Source organism: Solanum dulcamara, chromosome 10, assembly GCF_947179165.1.
Source record: "Solanum dulcamara chromosome 10, daSolDulc1.2, whole genome shotgun sequence".
Lineage (NCBI taxonomy): Eukaryota > Viridiplantae > Streptophyta > Magnoliopsida > Solanales > Solanaceae > Solanum > Solanum dulcamara.
Genome location: NC_077246.1, coordinates 68,915,264 through 68,938,141, shown reverse-complemented (window position 1 = coordinate 68,938,141; position 22,878 = coordinate 68,915,264). Strand labels below are relative to the sequence as shown.

Below are 22,878 nucleotides of genomic sequence, written 5' to 3'. Positions count from 1 at the left end.
ACTCCACCACTTTCTCTCACCATACCCCTCCCCCCCCCTCCTCCCCGACCCCAACTTTTTAGTTTTATTTTTATTTATTAAATTTCTTTTATAATTTTTTTTAATAATTTTTTACTTCATACCCCTAGCCCCTTCAAATAATAATTTAGATATATTTTTTTTAAAATAAAAATTCTACCCCATCCTGCCTAACCCTCTGCTTTCAATTTTTTTCTCGTTTTGTGTTATATATATGATTTTAGGAAAGTATTTTTTATTTGCCGCAAGACTTTACTTAAAATAAAAGTTTTATTTCTGTTATACTTGGTACACAAGTAGGAAAAAAAAATTCCCCAAAAATATATGTACATATCTAATACAAAATGAGAAAAATATATAAAAAAAATTATATAAATTAAAAGCGGAGGATTAGATGAGTGGATATAATTTTCTTTTTTTAAAAAATAAAAATAATAACATTTGTTAGGAATGAGTGAGGGAAAGAGGGTGAAGTATGAATTTTTTAAAAAAATATTTTATAAAAGAAATTTAAATTTTTTTTTAAAATAAAAGGACAAGGTTGGGGGGGGGGGGGTAGGGGGAGTGCGTGAGAAAAATATTTTAAATTTTATTTTTTAAAAATAATTTCTTTTTGGGATAGAAATACTTTGATCTTTAACTTTTAACTAATATTAATAGTTTATCTAATTTTTGTCAAGGTGGAATATTTTATCCATGTGGAATGCTATTTGACAAGATTTTTAGAAAAATAGAGAGAGTAGAGAGAGTGTATTATACACACCACTAAGATGTGTTTCTCAAACTAATAAGTGATAGTTTAGGTATGAAACACACTTCTAATAATTTAGGTATGAAACTCAAAAAAAGGGTATAGTTTAGATGTATTTTTGATACTTATCACTTTGCCAATTGAACCCCAAAACCCATCTGAACACAGTATTTTAAAAACCTCCGAGCATTGATCGACATTATGTGGCATTGATGTTGCGGAGTTGGAAAAGAACATAATTACACGTGTTTGAAAACAAGTACATACGATGTTTACATTAAAAAATATTTTTTAAAAAATACTAATCAATTTTTAAAAAGTCAAAAAACATATCTTCCTAAATCATCCCTCTCCACCCTCTCTCTCCCACCCCAGCCCTCTTTCTTCTTCTTCTTCTTCTTGAAATTTCATTCACCACACCCACTCTCCTCCTCCTCCTCCTTCTCCTCATCAACACACTTCTCTTTTGCTGCAAATCAGCTCCCCACTCTAACCACTTCGTTCCGCCCTCACTCTTAACCCTTTTAAGTTTTAAATTTTTTAGTCTAAAAATATTGAAATATTATTTATGTTAGTTGACTTTAAAGAAGAGACGTAGGTATGGGTTACATGAAAGGTGATTGATGGATATTGAAAAATTGAAAACTACATTGATAAAGTTACAGAAAGTTTGAAGAACAATAAATGGATTTTGAGAATTTATGAAATTAATTCAAAATTGTGATTGAGGTTCGTTGGGTTTGCGTTGATAAATTTGTAGTTAAATTTTCTAGTTAAATGGAAAGAATTTCATCTATCTAACATGAATTTGGTGCTCACTTAGTGAGCAAATATGAAAAACATGCCTTGAAAATTTTCAGAAATTGTAAAAGTGCCCTAATTAATTTTTATTATTTTAACATGTAATTTCATATGTGTCATTAAAAATGACATGTAATTCTATGTGTGCTCGATTGTACAACACGTATACTAATTAGATGAAAAAGGGTTTAAAATATTGTATTCAGATAGGTTTAAGAGTTTAGTTGGCAAAGTGATAAGCATAAAGATTCAATTGACAAATAGAGTCAAGTATAGGGATCTCCCAGGTATTCCTCCTTTATTATAGTGATTATTTGCCAATTTTTTCTTTTTTTGATATAATTCTTTTATTTGGTATTAACAATAGATATTGAAGTTAGAAATTTTATATAGATTTCATAAATAAGCATTGATCTCAAATCAAAATCTCGTATGGCCAAACGTCTACTAAATTAAAAATATTAATTTTTGATAAACTTAAAAATCCAAAACTATTAATGGCATGTTAGCTTAAAACATAAAAGACCATTTTAATCATTTCCTCTCTAACTCATAACCAAACCTATGAGCCTATAAAGCTCTCCAATTTTACCAATCACACTTTGTTGTTCTTATGAATTTAAACAATGGAGTAATTCTCCCATTACACACCTAAAAATGCTCACCAGTCTTCCCAAGAAAAACATCAATGGCTGCTTTCTGTAGAATCAGAAAACCCCTTTTGCTTTTCTCCAATTCACTCAAACAATTCCTCAACCAATGGACTCACAATAACACTCTGGTTCAAATCCCTTTTACAAAACACAATCTTTCTCCATTTTCTTCAACACCCATTTGCCCAAAACCCATAAATTCCCCTCCCCTAATCTCTCCAGACGACTCAAGAATCGTTGATAGACTTGTTCACATATTCACTAAGCCTCTTGATTCATCAAAAAGCCAAGAACTTGATGAGTTGGGTTCAAATATTACTACTTGTATTGTTGAACTTGTTCTTAGAAAGCTGAGAAATTTGAGAATAGCCCATTTGTTTTTTAATTGGGCTTCGAATTTAAAAGGGTATCGTCACAATTGTCATACTTTTAACTTAATGGCTGAGTGCTTATCAGGTGCTCGACAGATTGACTCAATGAGAGTGTTGGTTAATGATGTAGTTAAATTTCAGTGTTATTTTACTCCGCGTGGTTTGGGTTTCTTTATAAGGTGTTTGGGTAATCAAGGGTTGGTTAAGGAGGCTAATGAGTTGTTTGATCAGATGAAAAAATCGGGTCTTTGTGTTCCGAATAGTTTTACTTATAATTGTTTGTTAGATGCTATATCTAAGGGTGGTGATGTCGGTTTAATTGAGTTGAGATTGAAGGAGATGTGTAGCAATGGGTGGGAACTTGATAAGTATGCTTACACACCAGTTTTGCAGTGTTACTGCAATGCGGGGAATTTTGAAAATGCGTTGATTGTTTTTAATGAGATGCACGAAAAGGGATTGGTCGATGCACATGTTTTGTCAATCTTGTTGGTTTCTTTTAGTAAGTGGGGTAAGGTGGATAAGGCATTTGAGTTGGTTGAGAGGATAGAAGATCTTAACATCAGCTTAAATGAGAAGACATGTTTTGTTTTGATTCATGGTTTTGTGAGGGAAGGTAAAACAGATAAGGCGTTGCAACTTTTGGATAAAATGAAGAAACTGGGTTTTGTGCCGGACATTTCTGTTTATGGTGTGCTAATAGAAGAGTTGTCTAGGAATAAGGAGATTGAGAAAGCTATGCAGCTGTACGAGGATATGAATGTTTCAGGTCTCCGTCCTGATATTAAAATACTTAGTGACCTTATATCTTGTGTGCGTGATGAAAGAGACATGATCCGGATAGTTGAGGGGAGGTATGAGAGTCTGGATCTGAAAGCTAGGATGTTGTTGTATAATTCTGTACTGAAAGGACTTATTTACAATGGTTCAACTGATAAAGCATATCGTCTACTTTCTGCGTCAACGGGTCTTGACTCTGGTGGTGATTTTAATGAGGACAATCTTTTTCCCATTAAGGAACTTGCTTGTCCTAATACCATATCTTTTGAAATAGTTGTTGATGGTTTGTGTCGTGCGGATAGGTTGGAAATGGCTCTCAGCCTGTTTAGATATATGGATAATATTGGTTGTAAACGCAGTGTGCTACTTTACAATAATTTAATTTATTCCTTGAGCAGGGTCGGTAGACTCAATGAGTGTTATGAGCTTTTGGACGAGATGAAACAGTCAGAATTTCAGCCGACACATTACACATACAATTCAATTTTTGGATGCTTATGTGGGCAAGGAGATGATGCAGGTGCCCTTGCTATGGTGAGGGAGATGCGTGTTCATGGCCATCAACCTTGGATAAAATATTACACACTGCTCATGAAGAAACTTTGCAAAGATGGGCAAGTAGTCAAAGCTTCTAACTTTCTTGCTGACATGGTTCAAGAAGGATTTCTCCCTGATGTAGTTGGTTATTCGGCAGTCATAGACGGCCTTGTTAAGATTAAACAGTTGGATGAAGCACTGAATCTTTTCAGAGGGATCTGTGCTCGGGGTTATTGCCCTGATGTGGTGGCTTATAACATTATGATAAATGGGCTTTGCAAGGCCAAAAGAGTACTTGAAGCCCAGAATCTTCTTGATGAAATGATGGATAAGGGGCTTATTCCATCAGTTGTTACCTACAACTCACTGATTGATGGGTGGTGCAAAAGTGGTGATGTAGATCGGGCAATTGCATATCTCACTAGGATGAATGTAAAAGAACGGGAGCCCAATGTTATCACATACACCACTTTAATAGATGGGTTATGCAATGCTGGCAAACCAAGTGATGCTATTAGGCTTTTGGTCAAAATGGAGGCAAATGGGTGCTCTCCAAATAGAATAACTTTTATGGCTCTCATTAGTGGTCTGTGCAAGTGTCGGAAGCCAGATGATGCTCTGATATATCTACAGGAAATGGAGAGGAAGGATATGAAACCCGATCCATCGATCTACATAGTGCTAATAGATGCTTTTATAAAAAATATGAATCCTAATGAAGCTTTTGACCTACTACAAAAGGTGGTCCATGATGAGTCTCTTCAAGATTTAAATAGTAAGAGTCGTCCTATTCTCAAAGAGGCAATACTTTCCCTCTCAGCGGATCCAAGGACATCCTCAAACTTAGAAATCCTGTTGGAGGAGGGTCACCTTACAACACTCTGTAATGACAATGAAGTTGGATGACATGATAAGATATATTACATGTCTTGACCCAGGGGCGAATTTATAGCCTAAAATGTGGGGTACGTGAAACCGTGGTCTCTCTATTAAACAAGGTATTTTATGTATATATTTTCTAAGATTGGTATAATATTATCTGTTGGCACTCATGCTACAAGAAGACTAAATGGTGCACTTGGTTGAATGTCGAGTTTTTTTCTTCTTTTTGTGGTGCACCCATGTTATAGAAATCCTAGATTCGCCTCTGCCTTGACCTCATCTCCTTGCATCTATAGTTACTTAGGATGAAGAACAAAAGTCAGGAACTGAAAAAGCATCAAGTGTCGAGCTTTACGCTTTGCTGGTTTTGGTGTACTTGCTAGTTTCTACTCATTATTGCATCGTCAATGAAAAGTTCTACACCCTAAATTTGATAATAATGGCAACACGCCGAGGGGTATGTTTCTTTCAGCTTTCTGCTCTGTCTAAGCAACTCTTTCTATTGTGACCTCAATTTGTTTTATTATGTTTCAAGAATTATTAGATTTGGTTGAAAAGCTTGAGGGACTTTGAATGTTAGAGGATAATCCGTTGAGTGAACTCTAGTAAGTAGCAAAGAAGTGTGGTGGCTGTATATGGACCCAGTCACTAAGAACCTTAATTCGTCGCAGGTATAATTCCGTACACACAACAATTTCATCCTGTCTCTGGTGTCCAAGTGCATTTTGTGTTACAGGCCATATGCACACACATGTTACATTTTTTAAAGCACAATATAGATGATGTAGTTTTATATAAATTGAAATTTAAGTTGATGCAACACCAAAACATTTCAGTGGTCCATATTACCTATAAAGTCGATATTGCCATCATAGATATCGGTTTCGCATTTGTGATGGGTGGAGCTTGTGAAAAAGAGTATACAGTACATAAAGATTGTGGAAATAGAAGCAAACAGAAAAAAATGTATTGATAACTGGACAATATTATAGATGACTTTGGCTGAACGAGTTTGAGTCGTATGACACATTTTTCTCACTGGTTTTTGTTCATGAATGGAATTTCGACTTGCCAAAAAATGAAAATGATTCTGGAATTCTTCACAACAGATAAGGTTGCAGTTGGTACTGTAGAATGCCAATTTATGAAAATGTCTGCATTCAGAATGATAGTTTCCCGTTTCTCTGGATTTCTTGGTGTTCATTCCCATTTGAGGAATATCAGGATAATGTTGGCAAATATTGCAGCAGGGATCTGCAAACATGGAGCATCAGTCGCCCTAAATGTTTATTGGAAGAGATATGCATCCATCTCATGGTGAGACAGAAACATAGTACAGCTGGACATGCTTGATACAGAGAAAGGTATTCTTCAACAACTGCAACGCTTCAGCGCCAAACAAATTGAGTCGGCTGTATGAATCCTCACTAACATTGTCACCCCTTATAAGCTCATCTCAGGCCAATATTATACGAAATAAAGGTATGTGGCAGCATAATTAGATACATTTTGGTGTTGAGCTTTTCCAAAGCTTTATCAGGATTCTCTTCCTTCCAATTTTGAGGAAGCTTTTTCATTGCAACTTTTATTTGTGGCTTTTGCATTGTTAAATGAGATAGCCACTACAGGTTGATGAAGCACTACTGCGATGAACCCATTTCTGACAAAAGAGGGGCCTTTCGTAAGCTCTAGAAGCTATGTTTACAGCTTGTTTAGGAGGTCTACGGTGATGTGAGACGAGTTTTGATTTCTGGAAACTCATCTGCAGAGCTTCCTCCTATCTTTTGTTGCCGTTTAAGCTATCCTGTATTCCTGTTAAGACCTGGTTGATTTTCTTGCGTTGATGGGCAAATATGTGTGATATCGTATTTTGAAGGAATAAGAAAGGCTCTCTCTCCCAAGGATAGTGTTGATGAATTTCAGTCGTTTATGGTACCTACTCAATTCTGTATTTGCTAATGACTGCTACCTTGATTTCTGGCAGAATTGAAAAGAGTTGATGAATTCTGTGAAGACAACTCATTTGGTTAGTCTTTTCCTGTTCTTTTTGTTTTCTCTTACAGAGAGAACAACTGTTTTCCTACAGTTGTCTTTAGTCATGCTCCCTCCGTTTCAGTTTGTTTGTCTGATTTTAATATCGCACGAAGTTTAAAAAAGTAAAAAAGACTTATTAATGTGGTTGTTAACTAAAGATATGTAGAATATACCAAAATATTCTTTAATCTTGTAGTCTCAAACATGTCATATGAAAAATTGAATTAAAGAGTTGGCAAAAAAGAAAAAAAGACATTCTTTTTTAAATGGATTAAAAAGGAAAGTTAGACAAACAAATTGAAATGAAGCGAGTATCATTTTTTCTGTTTCCATTGGTATTTTGTTTATTTCTTCATCAGTTCATTTGTTCTTCATCTTGTGTAACCACCACCATCAGGAACCACATTCACCATGGACCTCTACCCAACAACCACCACAGTTCACCATCACCACCAACGACGACCTCTAGCATCAGTCACTGTTGCTAGCCGCCACGGAACAACCATCATCTTTGGTTACTGTCGCACAATCACCACCACCCGTAACTGTACAATAACCATCATCAGCCACATCCACTAACTGCAATCACCAGCCGCCACTACTGCTAATTTTTAGTATGTGTTTCATCAAACAAGCAGTATTTTATGACATCGTGTCAATTAATTAAATATGTCATCCGTTAGCTGTAATTCGTGTGCTGAAACTTTAACTGTAAATAAGAGGGAACAAATGTAACAGATTGAAAATGACATTAGTCTTGACAGAAAATACACGATTAACACTTTTGAAGAATATACCTTCATCAACTCCAATATGACTCATATTATAGGAGTTCTCCCTGTAAACCTTTTAGTTCTGTATTATAATTGTATATCAGATAGTGTCTCATACTGAATGACAGACATTATTTCAAGCCAAATACGAATACATAGTCAAGGATTTTGATATCTGAAGACATTCACATCTGCAAGCTGGAGAAGGTTCTGCTTTCGAAATGAGCAGGAGTCTCCTAGTCCGACATTTCTTCAAGGAATTCAATCCCAACTTCTGTGACTGCAACAATCGTATTCAATCAAGATACGTTGATCAATAGCAGTCAATATCAAATGTATCAAGTGAGCTACGCCAACACATGTATTGCAGTGGCAATGAAAGTTTGGTGTATGCTGTGAATCTTGGTTTCTGATCTGTTAGCTTGATTCAATCACGGCCTGCAAAAGGAGATGATAACAAAGACCGAGATCAGATACTTCGTAAAACTCATTAATGTTGTACAAGAATGTGCTTCCTTATTCAAATGTGTGCATATTTACTTTGCTTCAGAGTAGTTTCTTCTAGCAAAATGCACTTACGAGATAGTGAGTTCACTGGGCTCTAAGCCCCGCTCACCTATGGTTAGGAAGATTTGCTGCAATCTGAGTAGTACAATGTATCATACCACCTATAGGTGGCTCTCCGCCCTATACTGCTCAAAAATGAACTGTATGATCTTGATCTTATAGCGGAAAATCATTCATCTGCAACGCACGGCTAATCATCTCCATTACCAGGTCCTACATTGATATCACATGACAATTGTTCTTGCTCTTCACAATCTCTATCTAGCTTCATTTGCAACAAAACAAAATCTAGAATCGTGTAGATTTGATCCGATTCAGGGTGTGCTTTATCATGTGCTATGAATCTGTGAAGAGCTCCAAAGATCTCCACAACACTGAAACCAGGGAATTTCTTCACTCCCCGGGTATCCATAGCTTCTCTCATGGCTTTTGCTTCATCCCAACGCTTTTTAAGCGCATAAACATTTGATAGCCCAACATATCTACCATCATGAAATGGCTCCAAGTCGATAAGCTTTTTCCCTACTATTTCTGCAAGATCCAACTTTCCATGGTTGATGCAGCCACTAAGTAGTGCACCCAACATGGAAGCAGTTGGTTCCATAGGCATTTCACATAGAAACCTGTAGGCTTCTGTTAAACGACCTGAGCGTGCTAGTACATCCATCATGCAGGCATAATGCTCACACTTGGCTGTCATCCCATCTTTACCAACAGAATCAAAGAAACACCAAGCTTCCTTCACTAGTCCTCCATGAGCACAAGCGCATAAAAGACACAAGTACGTAATCTCATCTGGTCTCACCTTCAAAACGTGCATTTCCTTGTACAACTCCAAAGACTCACTAACCAGACCATGTGTTGCCAAACCTCCAATCATGGCATTCCAAATCAAGACATCGGTTTTTCTCCCTAGAGCCTCTCGAAACACAATCAATGCCTCCTCTACCGCACCACACTTAGCATACATATCAACCATCGAAGTCCTCAACACTATAGTCATAGGCAACTTATTCTCAACCACGTACTCGTGCATTGCCCTCCCTTGCTCAAGCGCACCCAAGTGAGCACAAGCACCCAAAACACTCACCATGGTCACCTCATTCGCTTTGGGACCTTCCACTCTCATTCTCTCAAACATCGCCAACGCCTCACCATATTCCCCATCCTTAACATACCCATCAATCAAAGAGCTCCACGACACAACGTCTCTCTCAATCATCGAATCAAACACCTCCCTCATCGTAACAACATCCCCACATTTCCCATAACCATCTAACATCGAATTCCACGACACCAAATTCCTCACAGGCATTTCATCAAACACCTTCCGCGCACACAAAACATCACCCCAAGAACCATACATATGAATCAAAGAATTCGAAATATACAAATCCTCATCATACCCATTTTTCAAAACCCCACTATGAACACTCCTACCAATTGTTACCTCAGACAACTTAGCCAAAGACTTAACAACAAAAGGGTACGTCAAATGGTTCGGAAAAACCTCATTTTGCCACATTTCAACAAATAAAGACAAAGATTTACATGGGTTTTTGCTGTTAGAATAACCCCTTATAAGAGCATTGTAATCAAATATTGTTGGGTTTTCAATTTGTAGAAAAATACGATGAGCATAGCCTATATTGGAAGAATCAGATAATGCTGTGAAACAGAGGATTCTTGAATTGAATTGGGTTTCTTTGGAAATGCCACAGGTTATTAACAAGGCATGGAGTTTCTTGAACTCTGAAATTGATCTGCATTTTTCAAGAAATGTGATGAACTTTTGTGTTAGAGTTGCTGGATTTGAAGATACTGTAACATTAAACATCTATAACTGAGGAGAATTGATTGCTGAAATTAGCAAAAAATTAATTATGTCTGAAGCAGAATGGTTATTTGTTTTTTTCCAAAACGTAGCAACATACATTTTATTAGTGCGCATGTAATATTTAATCCATAGTGAAATCGCACGAATACAATATTTGATTTTAATTATATGTGTATTTATATGTGTTTTAAAGCCGAAGACATCAATTGTATGTGTAACCAACTGAATTCGATGCATGTATTTTCAAACTATATGTATAAGTCAATTCTATGTGAAGTATATATAAAGGGAAACTGAAAAGTATATGTTCTATGCAGGGGAAATACATCAAAAACCTCTGAACTTGACAGCATAAGTTACTTTACTACTTTAACTATACGGACGTTTAAATATTCCTCTTAATAATTTTAAGTGAATTAAACACCACCCTAAAGGGTGATGTGGCAGAGAGAGTGATTGCACTCTCTTTAAAGCGAGTGAAAGCATTTTCTTTTTTAAAAAAAATTATAAAATCATACACATGACATTTTTTTATAGGTCAATATATAATTAATATTTTAAATATTATTTTCTTGATATATTAACTTTTATTAAAATATGTAAAATTTCTTATTGGCCACAAATTTTTAAAATCTTTTTCTTTCTTTATTCTTCTCCAATATAACTTCTTCTCCATAGAAGCATCATTTTTTCCTCCATCTTCATCTTCAACTCTATCATAACCATTCGGCATACCCGTCATCGAAATATCAATTACATGTTTGCTTTGAAATTTCAATTTCTCAAATTCGCCATTGATGAACATCTTGGTGAGAAATTAAGATACTTTAATGGTAATTTATTTTTAGAGGAAGAAAGCCTCCATTCTTATTTGGTTATCTCATTTTGAGGGAAAAGAAAGGAAGGAAGAGGATAAAGAAAATAGGGGGGAAAAGAAAAGAGAAAGAAGAAAGAAGAAGAACAGTGAAGGACAAAAATGGGGAAGAAGGAAGAAGAAAGAAGTGGGTGGGGGTGGAGGCGGGGTTTGGGGAAAAATAAAAATGGGCTATTTTTATATTTTAATTTAAAAAAATATATATATCTAATTAATTAATTTAAGAAGTATTAAAGAATAAATAAAATTAATGACGTGGTGCTGACATGACAATGATGTAGTGTTTACATGGCGATGATGTGGCAGGTGAGAATGGTTTTATAATCTCAGGGTGATATGTAATTCATTTCAAAGTTGTTAAGGGGTATTTAAACACCTGTAGTTAAAGTACTAAAGTAAGTTATGCTGCCAAGTTTGAGGAGGTTTTGATGTATTATCCCTTCTATATATGGGAAAATCAAGACCTAAACATATATATTGTATTATATCATATATGTATGTTAAATATTTGTTGTCGTTTTTATTGAAAGAGTACTCACTGTTAAGATTTTAAATAGACAAATATAAATATCTTGTATATCTATTATAAAATATATTTCTGCAATTTTTTCCATAAAAAAGGTAATTATACACAAAATTTATATTATTAAAAACTAATTACATCATATTCCTATTTTTTTTAAAGAATTATAAAAAATTCTTAAAATTTAAGAATTTCGAATACATCACTCAACATTTCAATACATCACATCCAATACATTATCTTTGTTGATACAAGACACACCTGTTCCGATACATCACATCTCGATACATTACTTTTGTTGATATAAGACACACATGTTCCAATACATTGCGTCTCGATAAATTGCGTAAGAATGGTGTATCTGGGAATAAAAGATAGTAGGGATTCTTATAATTTTTTAATATGAAATTTTAAAGAATATAATAAAATAAATAAATTAAGTATTTGAATAATTTTTCTAAAAAATAATAAGAAAACAAAATTACTAGCGACGTCAACTTTTAATTTGTCGGCGAGAATTTGAAAACCTCTACATTAGTTAATTTTCCCTAAAAATAAAATGAAATTGTCACTTTGTTTTACCAAAAAATAAAATAGAATTGTCACTTTCTTGAGATTTCTCTATCTAGTTTTCCTTATCTTTATCATAAGTCAAGAATTAGAGGAAAACCCATTGCAAGACCAACTCAAGAATACTCAAAAAGAGAGAGAGAGAGGAGGAAGAGTTGGTAACAATGGCTGCTGTAACTGGTGTAGGGCTTTCATGGCCATCAAAATTGACTAAAACTCAAACATCCAAATGGGGTTTCTCTCCATCTCACCGTCGATGCAACCCATCATCTTCTTCTTCTGCTGCAACCATTAGAATGACTGCCTCAGTTGATGAGAAGAAGAAAACTTTCACACTTCAGAAGTCTGAAGAAGCTTTCAACAAAGCCAAGGTAACCAAAATTTCATTTTTCTTAGACTTGTGGTCTTTATTCAATTCAATTTGGTAATGTTACCCACTCAAAACCTTGTATTGTTTGTATAAATAATTTATCCACAACCCATTAGACAAAAAGATGTATGGTTCAAAACCTGTGAACTTAAAATCCTGGATCCACCTCATCTTCTAGATAAGGTGCTGACAAGATTCAAGATTATGGATTGGGTTCTTTGAAGGTATTATTGTTCAGTATTTGTTCTTTGATTTAAACTGTATTGGGTCAAGATTTGATTTTTAATGCTAATATTGTTGGTAAAATCGGAGGGGAACTGTCATGTGACCAGGAGGTAATGGGCTCGAGCCGTGGGAACAAGGTTGCGCATAATAGACCTTGTGGTCCGGCTCTTCCACCCCAAGCATAGCGGGAGCTTAGTGCACCAGGCTGCCCTTTTATATTGGTAAAATTGCTAGCTTTTAAGATATCTGGGTTGGGTGAAGAGAAGAAGGAGATGTTGATTTGATAAAGTTGGTGTTAGGTGTGCAAACAAAGTTTTAGCTCAAAAGAAAGCAAAGACTTTGTAGTGATATTGTTAATGGTGTGAGGCTTTTTTGTAGTAAACCGCGCAGGCTTGGTCTTAGTCCAAAGTGGACAATACCACACCATGTTAGAAGTTTCTTTGGGTTGTTTTAGTCTAACAATCAGTGCACCTGCGAAATTGGCATCTACTGAAGAATTGATGTAATACCAATGCTGTCTGATCTGACATAAGGTCTAGTTGCCCTCTCATATAATTTAGTATAGCTTAACTGTGATCTGTTTGTGTCTCCATGAGAACCTTGAGTATGTTTTAGGTGTGTAGATGTGCTTAAAAGGCGCAATTTATAACACTGTTTAAATTCCTTGAAAATCGTAAGTGGTTTGACTACAAAGAGGAGATATATTGAGGAATCGGATAATGTAGCAAAATTTCTGCTGCAAAATATGTTTCCTTGCTTTAGTTGATTTCTTTTCCCTTTAAATATTCTTTTGTTCTCGTGTATCTTCTGATGTGATTTACTGAGATTGGAACCTATAAGGGAAATATGCTAAAATCTATCACATTTTCTAGATGGGGGGAAGGGTAGAAACATGGCGTATGAGGAAGAGCAAATTGTACAACATTTTATCCTTCGTTGAAAAGGGAATTACACTTTGAACCTGAAAATACAGTTAAACTAATTTTTCAGTTATGTGGTGTAAGCCTTCAATCTACAAATCGTCATGTTATTCTTCTTGTATTGTGCTCAAATCTCTATATATTAATCTCTTGCAGCATAATATTCCCAAAAGCAAAGGAGGAGGAAAGATTCAATCATTGTTATTGATCCTTAGTCCTTCAAGTTCTTTCATTGATTTTCATTTCTTGTTTTACTGTTGGTAGGAGTTGATGCCAGGAGGTGTAAATTCCCCTGTCCGTGCTTTCAAGTCAGTTGGCGGACAACCTATTATAATTGACTCTGTGAAGGGCTCTCATATGCGTGACATTGATGGTAACGAGTACATTGACTATGTTGGTTCATGGGGTCCAGCTATAATTGGTCATGCAGATGATGAGGTTTAGTTCTCTGCTTTAACTCTATGTTAAGCTTGAAATTTCATCAGCCACTGTGCATTTATTTGGCCTGGCTTATTACTGCATCTACATGCTTTGTATTTTAACATGTTTTAGAAACTCTATCTTAAAACTGCTTCTTGTCTTTGTTCTCAGTACAGGTTAGGAAAGTTTTGTATTTTAGAACAACCATTGAATTACTTTGGCCTTAGATGACTGCTTATGACTACCAAGAACATATGGTTTAAGTTTTTTCTTTTGCTTAGATCTGAACCTGAGGCCTCATGGTTCTTAACCCATTCATTGACCACTAGGCCACACCTTCTGTGCTTTTGTTCTTTTCTTAAATAGAAGTTGGTATTTGACGTCCATCTTGTAGACAGTTCTCGTGATAAAGTGTATAAATCAGTATTATAAAAGGTTGATGGAGGAGCCTTGTTCAACTGGGAACGGTTTGTTTGGAGGTTGTGTGAACTGTGTTGCTTATTGGATGGATAAAGTGAAAACCCAAGTTGAACATGTCTACATAGTAGACCTAGGTGGAAATGTCTAAATGTTTCATCCACTTGTTTCTCCTTCTTCTTTCTGAGGAAGAAGAAGAACCAATGTGTCAACTGAATTCTGCAGCTTTAAAAACTGTTGCGCAAGATACCTCAAAATCTTCTATGCCCCTCTGTCTTATTACGCTCTACAATAGGATAACACAGTTGAAGGAAAGTGTTTTGGAAGTGTCAGTACTGCAGGTGGGGAGGGTCCTTGTTGGCATGGAAGGTTTAGGGACGAACACAAGAGGGGGAAGTTTTTAATGCTTTTTCCATTGTTTTCGAGGCAATAATCTTGGTATGACCTTTCCCTGCAGGTGCTAGCAGCATTGGCTGAAACAATGAAGAAAGGAACGAGTTTCGGCGCTCCATGTCTCCTTGAAAATACACTGGCAGAGATGGTTATTTCAGCTGTTCCAAGCATAGAAATGGTTCGATTTGTCAACTCTGGGACAGAAGCATGTATGGGAGTACTACGGCTGGCTCGTGCTTTCACTGGCCGTCCTAAGATCATCAAATTCGAGGGTTGTTACCATGGTCATGCTGATGCATTTCTTGTTAAAGCAGGCAGTGGCGTTGCCACCCTCGGTCTCCCCGACTCCCCAGGAGTTCCGAAGGCAGCTACTTTTGATACTCTGACCGCACCTTACAATGACATTTCTGCTGTTGAGAGCCTCTTTGAGGAGCACAAAGGAGAAATTGCCGCTGTAATTCTGGAGCCTGTAGTCGGAAATGCTGGCTTCATCCCACCCAAGCTAGAATTTCTTGCTGCCATTCGCAAGATCACCAAAGAGAATGACACACTTCTTATTTTCGACGAAGTTATGACTGGATTTAGGTTGGCATATGGTGGTGCTCAAGAGTATTTCGGAATAACTCCAGATTTGACAACCCTTGGGAAGATTATTGGTGGTGGCTTGCCAGTAGGTGCATACGGAGGAAGGCGAGATATTATGGAGATGGTAGCACCTGCAGGACCAATGTATCAAGCTGGCACCCTAAGTGGAAACCCATTGGCCATGACTGCTGGAATTCACACGCTTAAGCGGTTACAGGGACAGGGAATATACGAACACTTGGACAAGATCACAGGTGAACTTACACAGGGAATCTTGGATGCTGGAAAGAAGACCGGTCATGCAATGTGTGGTGGGTACATAAGGGGGATGTTTGGCTTCTTTTTCGCTGATGGTCCCGTCCACAACTTTTCGGATGCAAAGAAGAGTGATACAGAAAAATTTGGCAGATTCTATAGGGGGATGCTGGAGGAAGGTGTTTATTTTGCACCATCACAGTTTGAGGCTGGATTTACTAGCTTAGCACATACTCCAGAGGATATTCAGAGGACTGTAGCTGCAGCTGAAAAAGTTTTGAAGCAAATTTAACCACTAGACTTTCTTCTTTTTGTATGCTAGGTGGAGATTTTTCCTTTCCAAGTTTTTGTTGTGTTGAATAAAAGGTGATTTGTAATGACAAGTTTTGTAGCATATTGTTTATTCAGAAACATGCTGTACCATTTTACCTCCTTTATTTAAAGCCATTTTTAGTCACTTGGAGTACATCTGTTCTATATATTGAGAAGACAGTCATGGAACAACAATCAACTCGTCTCTGTGGGATATAAGTCACAGATTTGAATCGTGAAAATAATCACTAATGCTTGTATTAGAAAAGACTGTCTACATCACATTCTTAGGGGTGTGGTCCTTTCTTGGATCATGTGTGTATTGTGCATCGAGTTACCCTTTATATTATATATTGAGATAAATGTACCATGAAATAGATTATAACCTTTGCACACTTGAAGGAAATATATACCAACTGCATATATTACTTACCTTTTTAAAATATATATATATATATATATACCAACTGCATATACTACATATACACAATGCAGGCCCATTTCTTCTTCTTTGTTTATATTTATACAGAATCAAAGCAATCAACCAGAGAAAAGTACATCAGAAAATGAACAATTCACAATTCAGGTAACGTTGAACAAGAAGTATATCGAGTATTAAGCAGGTTGTGATTGGTATGAACGACGCCTAAGTTGTGACTCTGGAGTAGGCTGCTGCAAGTAGATTTTCGTTGGATCATTGGGATCGACATAACTGCAAAATCGACAAACACAACAAGAATTCAGCATACTAGTTGGAAAAAAAGGATCTTTAACAATTTTCGTTGTAAAAAGAGTAAAGCAACGTTGACATACGCATGTCTGATCATCTCATCAACTGGAGTTTGTGCAGCTTGGAGAGGATCCGCCCGTGGCTCTGCCCCAGACTGTTGCTGAGCTCGTCTCACAGAGGCGATTAAATTGAAAAATAATGGCACGAAAGTCCCACAACCACCTTCCTTGAACAAAATCTTGAATGTGTGGGTGGAGTACAAGGCCCTGTTTTCATTATCTGGAACAACCTGAATATAGGCCAGAATCAGTTTATCTAAGGTAGCACACTCATAGTCCAAACTCTAGTGTTATCAAAAGCGAAAAACGCAAAAAAAAGAATTATCTGGAACAACCTGAATATAGGCCAGAATCAGTTATCTAATGTAGGCATGTAGCACACTCATAATCCAGTGTTATCAAAAGCGAAAAGCGCAAAAAAATCCCTAAAGTTCGTCCAGTCTTTAAGCGCAAATAAAGTGTGAGCTTTAATGAAAAAGATAACAACAATTATGTATGTGCAGTCCAAGACTAATAATTGTAAGTACGAATAACAAATATATGGAGAAAGAAATTTTTAGAAAATTACGGTAAAGTGAAATATCAAGTATTTAGTGTCATTGGCAAGGAAAATGTGTTGGAGCCTTGATGACGAAAGTAAAGAGCCCGCTAAACAAGGCGAAGCGCTCAACATGTTTTATGTTTGCTTTGGGGCTTAAGCGTGCTTTAAGCGCACCTTTGACATAATCCAAATATATCTGAATTTATCTTTTCTACTTACCGGATCTACATGTCCAGAGATGTTGTTGCAGTGGAATACTGGTTGCTTAAATTTTTCATCAGAAACAGATAGCTGCAGAATGAAAATAAACTTTGTCAAAGAAAATGTAGCTTACATTTCTCAATTTTGTTACTTCTTGCTCACCAAAGTCACCAACCAATACAGATTGTTCTCCGAACGAAGACTTAAACAGATAAACACGAAGTCATGTCATGCCTCTTAACACTTATTGGAACGATATATACCATAACATGCTTCCTAGCAGATGCATCTAACAATGACATGCTTAATTACAAATCAAATATAAATCATGTTGTGATACCGTGGAATTAACATGTCAAAGCTTTAGAAACGAAATCACAGTATTTGATCAAAGTAACAGATATGCTCTAATATGCGCCATTCTGAATTGCACATAGTAGAATACAACGATTTTTCTGAAGTAGATTCAAGTTGAAGAGAGAGCAACAAAAATACAGGTTCAACAAAGCATTACATAAGTAAAAATTTGTTCAGCCTGAAAAGAAGCAACACAAGAAATATTATTATACTAGGAACCACCATTCTGAATTACACATTATGCCTATGTTGGTCTAGTTACAGAAGATTTTCAAGAAACGCCTAACAAAATCGGACCTTTTTAACTTTTGCTGGAATTACCAGAGGAATCGGAGATTGACATGTTATCCCTTTACTTCGATTAAACAAATATTTCCCTGTTACTTAGTTTTGATGATAAAATCTTGATATACAAGCAAGAGTAGAAAAAAAAAGTTGTTGTGTCTCTCTTCTCTGATCAGACATGTATCAGCATAGAGTCAATGAAACAATTAACTCAGACAAGGAGCTGGAATCCTATATATGAACCTATTATAAAATCAGGAGACGGTGAAGGACGTACAAGTATTACATACCAAGGGCATGTCAAAAGCAATGAAGTCCACAGGCATCTTTGCAACAAAGACCATCCGAATATTCGACAAGTAGATTGTTCCTCCTGTTCTTGTTTTTCCGACACTGTGAGCAAACACAAGTCATGAACTAGTAAAACTTAAAAGAAAAAAGAGTGAAGGCAATGCAAGAATTATGTGTTGAAAACAGGTGAAAGAAACTCATAAAGTAGAGCAAATACAGCCATTCTATGCACACTCAACAACCAAATGCATTTAACCATATTTTCTAAAACAAATTAATTCTAGCTCCTTATGTTTTCCTCATTCTCCAACCTACCTTATCTTCACCCCTTCCCATCACCGCACACTGTCACCCAGTGACGGATCAGGATTTTGTTCAAAATATAAAAAAGTAAAAACACGAACATCTACTATATATACAATAATTTTAACCATATATAAATAGCGTAATTTTCCGCCAAAAGGGTTTTAGATGAACCCCTAGTCCCTTAGCTCCACCCGTGCCGCCATCCTCAATTCTCATAGTATTTGTGTAAATTATATACAAATATTTTTAGATTTTTCTTTTCTTATATACCAAACACAAAAAAATAAGTTTCCTACGAAAAACATTTTCCTTTATACCGAACACACTCTATATATAAGCTTCAATTCCAAGGTATTTAGGGTCATTATTAATACTAAAAATATCTATTTTAGTCCATTTGGAGGTAGAGATTACCTTATTTTTGATTTAAAACAAAGAGGACATAGCAGGGGCGAATCTAGAGGGCAGCCCTCCACAAAAAATTACACCATATAGATAAGGTATTTATATATATAAATTTTGAACATTTAGGGTTTCAAATTGTTTAGGGTTTCAAATTTCATCTGAAGGTTCCAAATTCAAATCTCAACCACTTTTTTTCCAAACCCCTCGGTGAAAATCGTGGATCCGACACTTACACAGAGATAACAAACAATAATAAAAACTTACCCAGGGATTTTGTCAACCTCAAACTCAACACCATGTCTAGACAGGACGAACAATTCATTCAGGAAAGGAATTGGCATTCCATTAGCAAATAATTGAGGATTCACTGCCATTTTATTTTTTCGCTTTTCTGATCGGAAAAAGAAATCTCCGACCCCCCCAAAAAAGGGTTGTTTTGGAATTTGGAATTTGCTTTGAAAATTGTTGCTTTTCTACGTTCCGCAATCTTTAGAAGTACGCTTAAACGGGACACAGCAGAAATCCCTACCATATTTTCTGCTTAGTCCGTTTCAAAATAAGTGTCGGGTCAATTTTTTTTAAAATCAGTCAAATAAATAAATAAATATTCATATTATATAATGTTTTTTTAGCTTGGACATATAACGTAAAGAAATTCGGTCATGCTTGAGAACCAAACAACTCCTTATATTCTGCGTTTTTCTTGATGTGGTAGTCTACATCATGTTATTTGTCATAACATAATGTAGACGACTACAATAATTACATGTTTGGCCAAACTTTTAGTAAACAAAAGTCTTCATTTGGGGGGGGGGGGGGGGGGGAGGACAACACTCATGTTAAAGAATCAAATCTAGTTACAAGATAACTAAAGAGGCATAACTTGAAGTCATGTAGACGAAACATCTAGATACCAATCAATCAAGTGAACCTAGAAGCTTGTAATAGTGACATCTTTACAAATGTTGGAAGTATTCTAACATACTATTATGAACCTAAGAAGTCAAGTTTATATAAAAAAAAAACAAGGAAAGTTACGGATATATACAGTTACATATATCTTGTGTATAGCATGTATATTATATGTATATTTAGTGCAAGTATATGCAACATATACATTATGAGTGGTGGCCTGGTGGGTGGGAAAATTATGTGATCAGAATCCAATTAAATATTGTAGTGGAGCCAGAAGTGCATAAGAAAGGCGGTTGGTGCACAAGCATCCCGCGTTCATGCAGGGTCCGTAGAAGGGCCACACCTGAAGTATGCATCCGTGGCAATCTGGCGGATTCCAAAGCTTGAATAGTGACCTAGAACTCATGCAAAGATAACTTTACTATTGCTCTAATGCGCGAGAGGGAAAGAGCCCAAATCACCGGCTAAGGCCACTTTTGCATATCTCGTATCCAAAACCTCTTAGCAAACTCAATTGTTCCATTTTCAGATACTATTGATTTAGCAAATGAACGACCAATCGGTTAACAGTCGACCGCTCTACCACTGCTCTACCACTGATCTACTGAGGAACAACGGATTATCTGCTGCTTTCCCTCCTGGCAAGTGACTTGACTATCCAGCACGTGGCAAGTGACTTGACTATCCAGCACGGTTCGGAGAGCACTTTTAGTCTGCGCTGGTGAATGTAAGCCCCTAACACCCCTTCTGAGGCAGAAATGAATAACAAGTAAGCACTCAACATCAAGTGTTTAAAATAATACAGAAACTTGTTAGGAGACAATAAGGCAGTCTTCCCACGAGAGTTGGGAAATAAAAGCTCCATTGTTTCTTAAAAAAAACTCTCTCACAAAGTTGTTTGTTCTTAAGAGCATGTTTTATTTTGTTCCCTGAAAATCTATCCTTCAAATATGCTACTAGTTATGAGACAAATAGACATAATCATGGGGTCCAAGGCTTAACTATGATACTTTCTTATTCTCCCAGAAAGCGAAAATTGTTCCGCTAAATTAGACTACCAATTACGTGTTCATTTCACAACTAAACTGAAATTTCATAAGTACTTATCATTACGAAACACCATATTAGCATGAGCAACACATTGAGTACATAGACAGCTTCAAGTAGTTGGCACCCATGGTTCGTATCTTAAACTTGGCTCCACCCAAATAAGCTAAACCATCTGTCTTATAATGCAGAAATGGCACGTTTAGCGTTAACTCCCATGTTTGAAACAGATAATTTTCTTAGGAATATGACAGAAGACAGATACAGCAAAGATTATCACGACTAGGCATGCTGAAAACAATAACATTACCTTCCCTAAGTTGTTGTTCAGTGTTACTACAGGGCTCAGTAGCCTTTGGCTTTGAAAATTTCATGGAGCTCCCAGTGTATATGAATTGTGTCATAAAGTGGGAAGCAAATAGAATATCAACCAAAGCTTTAAGACTCCAGATTCAACAATGTTTTATATTATGAGCTCTTGCACCACTTGCTACTCTGGATGGCTACTTTAGACGGAACTAAAATAGAAAGAAAATCAGCCAGCTCGTGAAGTTAAAATTGATCAACAACAAAAACATATCCAATGTAATCCCACAAGTGGGATTTGGAGAGGGTAAGTATATGCAAACCTTACCCCTACCTTGTGGAGATAGAGCTCAAATGCAGCAAATCAAATATTTAGGAAAAGGAGAATACGGTAGTAATCCCACAAGTGGGATTTGGAGAGGGTAAGTATACGCAAACCTTACCCCTACCTTGAGGAGGTAGAGCTCAAATGCAGCAAATCAAATATTTAGGAAAAGAAGAATACGGTAGTGAAGAAAACATGTCAAGGAGTAAAAATCGATCATGGAGAACATATTTGCTTGCCAGCTCGTAATAATAGTATCACACGGGAAATTTTAGTATAAATCTAATAAAACATCAGCAACTCGAGAAATTAGCAAAGTTTGAAAAAGGACTGTAGAGTCACTCTTTTTAGAAATTGTACCTTTGTTTGTAAAGATAAATCAGGCACAAAGCAAGAAATAATGGGTTGCAAATCTCCAAGACATACATAACCTACTTATTTTCCTAACAAGATAGCTAGCAAGGTGTGCCTAGCTCGTTTTCAGCTTGAACTAAGACTAAGAAGATGTCACAAAATCATTCTGTTTTCTCGCTTTATAAGGTCAGAAAACTGATAAGTTATCTATATGTTTTATCTTCTAAACTTAGAAGATTCAAACAGAATCACAAGTAAAGCTCAAAGAATTTAACCACATCTTACCTAATATGATTGAAAATTAAAGCTGAAAGGCGTCGTTAATCTTCAGATGATGCAGAGCAGAATCCTCCCAGTTGCTACGAAAATTATCAGATGCTGCTGCAGCACAATTCCTTCATCCTCCAAGTTGAAGCAGCACATGATAGAATAGGGAATCATGTCGTCCGAAAATGTATGAGATACTATAACCAGTTTTAACAACTACAGTTCAAAACTTCTGAATACTAGTGAGGTACTTATAGCATGAAGATCATTAACATAAAATCATCAAATATGTTTTCTGTTGAAACTTGAGTTGTTCCATTTTGAATCTCTGGCACACATTGCACATTTATACATGGAATAGACATCAAGCTGTACCAAAATTTTCTGGTCCATAAACCAAACTAAGAAAGCTGAGTATGGAAATTTAGAGTTTTTATCCTCCATTTCTATACATTCGGCTCCACAGCATTTCACATGATCAATCAAGATCCCACCAAAGTTACGTTCATCAGTCTATTGATTCCACTTCACACTGTCCCATGCATTAGTTGATCAGTCGACAGGTGAATCCAGTAATGCAATAAATGAATATTTCATTTTATCCAGTATGGTGTCAACTCA

General features: G+C 36.2%; 4 protein-coding genes and 1 long non-coding RNA gene across 17 annotated transcripts; 2 read left to right on the top strand and 3 right to left on the bottom strand.

The window, feature by feature from the left end:
* The first annotated feature begins 2,105 nt into the window (after positions 1–2,105).
* On the top strand, positions 2,106–7,814 carry LOC129870344 (putative pentatricopeptide repeat-containing protein At5g08310, mitochondrial). 13 transcript variants are annotated; one of them, XM_055945095.1, is made up of 6 exons: positions 2,106–4,909; positions 5,090–5,250; positions 5,338–5,464; positions 6,044–6,275; positions 6,413–6,819; positions 7,225–7,324. In XM_055945095.1, exon 1 carries the CDS (start codon positions 2,259–2,261, stop codon positions 4,815–4,817), a length of 2,559 nt encoding a protein of 852 aa, XP_055801070.1. In that variant the 5' UTR covers positions 2,106–2,258; the 3' UTR covers positions 4,818–4,909; positions 5,090–5,250; positions 5,338–5,464; positions 6,044–6,275; positions 6,413–6,819; positions 7,225–7,324. The 13 variants fall into 13 exon arrangements, 12 of the variants coding, with proteins under 12 accessions (XP_055801070.1, XP_055801075.1, XP_055801065.1 ...); XM_055945100.1 differs by lacking the exon at positions 7,225–7,324 and adding an exon at positions 7,729–7,814 and having other exon boundaries at positions 5,090–5,464; positions 6,778–6,819; XM_055945090.1 differs by lacking the exon at positions 7,225–7,324 and adding an exon at positions 7,729–7,814 and having other exon boundaries at positions 5,090–5,464.
* A 537-nt stretch (positions 7,815–8,351) lies between these two features.
* On the bottom strand, positions 8,352–10,175 carry LOC129870345 (pentatricopeptide repeat-containing protein At5g08305). The gene has a single exon (XM_055945101.1). The coding sequence runs from the start codon at positions 10,002–10,004 to the stop codon at positions 8,358–8,360; it is 1,647 nt and encodes a 548-aa protein (XP_055801076.1). The 5' UTR covers positions 10,005–10,175; the 3' UTR covers positions 8,352–8,357.
* A 1,868-nt stretch (positions 10,176–12,043) lies between these two features.
* On the top strand, positions 12,044–16,013 carry LOC129870274 (glutamate-1-semialdehyde 2,1-aminomutase, chloroplastic). The gene is made up of 3 exons (XM_055944996.1): positions 12,044–12,342; positions 13,751–13,924; positions 14,781–16,013. Exons 1-3 carry the CDS (start codon positions 12,136–12,138, stop codon positions 15,846–15,848), a joined length of 1,449 nt encoding a protein of 482 aa, XP_055800971.1. The 5' UTR covers positions 12,044–12,135; the 3' UTR covers positions 15,849–16,013.
* Positions 16,014–16,327: 314 nt separating this feature from the next.
* LOC129871637 (uncharacterized) lies at positions 16,328–19,589 on the bottom strand. The gene is made up of 5 exons (XM_055946595.1): positions 19,308–19,589; positions 18,332–18,434; positions 17,418–17,489; positions 16,682–16,887; positions 16,328–16,580 (listed from the first exon to the last, which is right to left on the bottom strand). Exons 1-5 carry the CDS (start codon positions 19,415–19,417, stop codon positions 16,484–16,486), a joined length of 588 nt encoding a protein of 195 aa, XP_055802570.1. The 5' UTR covers positions 19,418–19,589; the 3' UTR covers positions 16,328–16,483.
* A 348-nt stretch (positions 19,590–19,937) lies between these two features.
* LOC129870246 (uncharacterized) lies at positions 19,938–22,269 on the bottom strand. Its single transcript, XR_008762057.1, has 2 exons — positions 21,316–22,269; positions 19,938–20,705 (listed from the first exon to the last, which is right to left on the bottom strand). It is a non-coding gene; the product is annotated as an uncharacterized LOC129870246 (long non-coding RNA).
* Positions 22,270–22,878: the final 609 nt, after the last annotated feature.

What these genes read in the sequence shown, in the direction of transcription:
- LOC129870344 (XM_055945100.1), top strand. Translation starts at nt 2,259, where the DNA reads ATGGCTGCTTTCTGTAGAATCAGAAAACCCCTTTTGCTTTTCTCCAAT.
- LOC129870345 (XM_055945101.1), bottom strand. Translation starts at nt 10,004, where the DNA reads ATGTTTAATGTTACAGTATCTTCAAATCCAGCAACTCTAACACAAAAG.
- LOC129870274 (XM_055944996.1), top strand. Translation starts at nt 12,136, where the DNA reads ATGGCTGCTGTAACTGGTGTAGGGCTTTCATGGCCATCAAAATTGACT. An exon ending in AAGCTTTCAACAAAGCCAAG is followed by an intron (nt 12,343 to 13,750) that starts GTAACCAAAATT and finishes TACTGTTGGTAG; the next exon opens with GAGTTGATGCCAGGAGGTGT. An exon ending in TTGGTCATGCAGATGATGAG is followed by an intron (nt 13,925 to 14,780) that starts GTTTAGTTCTCT and finishes CTTTCCCTGCAG; the next exon opens with GTGCTAGCAGCATTGGCTGA.
- LOC129871637 (XM_055946595.1), bottom strand. Translation starts at nt 19,417, where the DNA reads ATGGCAGTGAATCCTCAATTATTTGCTAATGGAATGCCAATTCCTTTC. An exon ending in TTGCTTTTGACATGCCCTTG is followed by an intron (nt 17,490 to 18,331) that starts GTATGTAATACT and finishes TTCATTCTGCAG; the next exon opens with CTATCTGTTTCTGATGAAAA. An exon ending in TCTCTGGACATGTAGATCCG is followed by an intron (nt 16,888 to 17,417) that starts GTAAGTAGAAAA and finishes GCCTATATTCAG; the next exon opens with GTTGTTCCAGATAATGAAAA.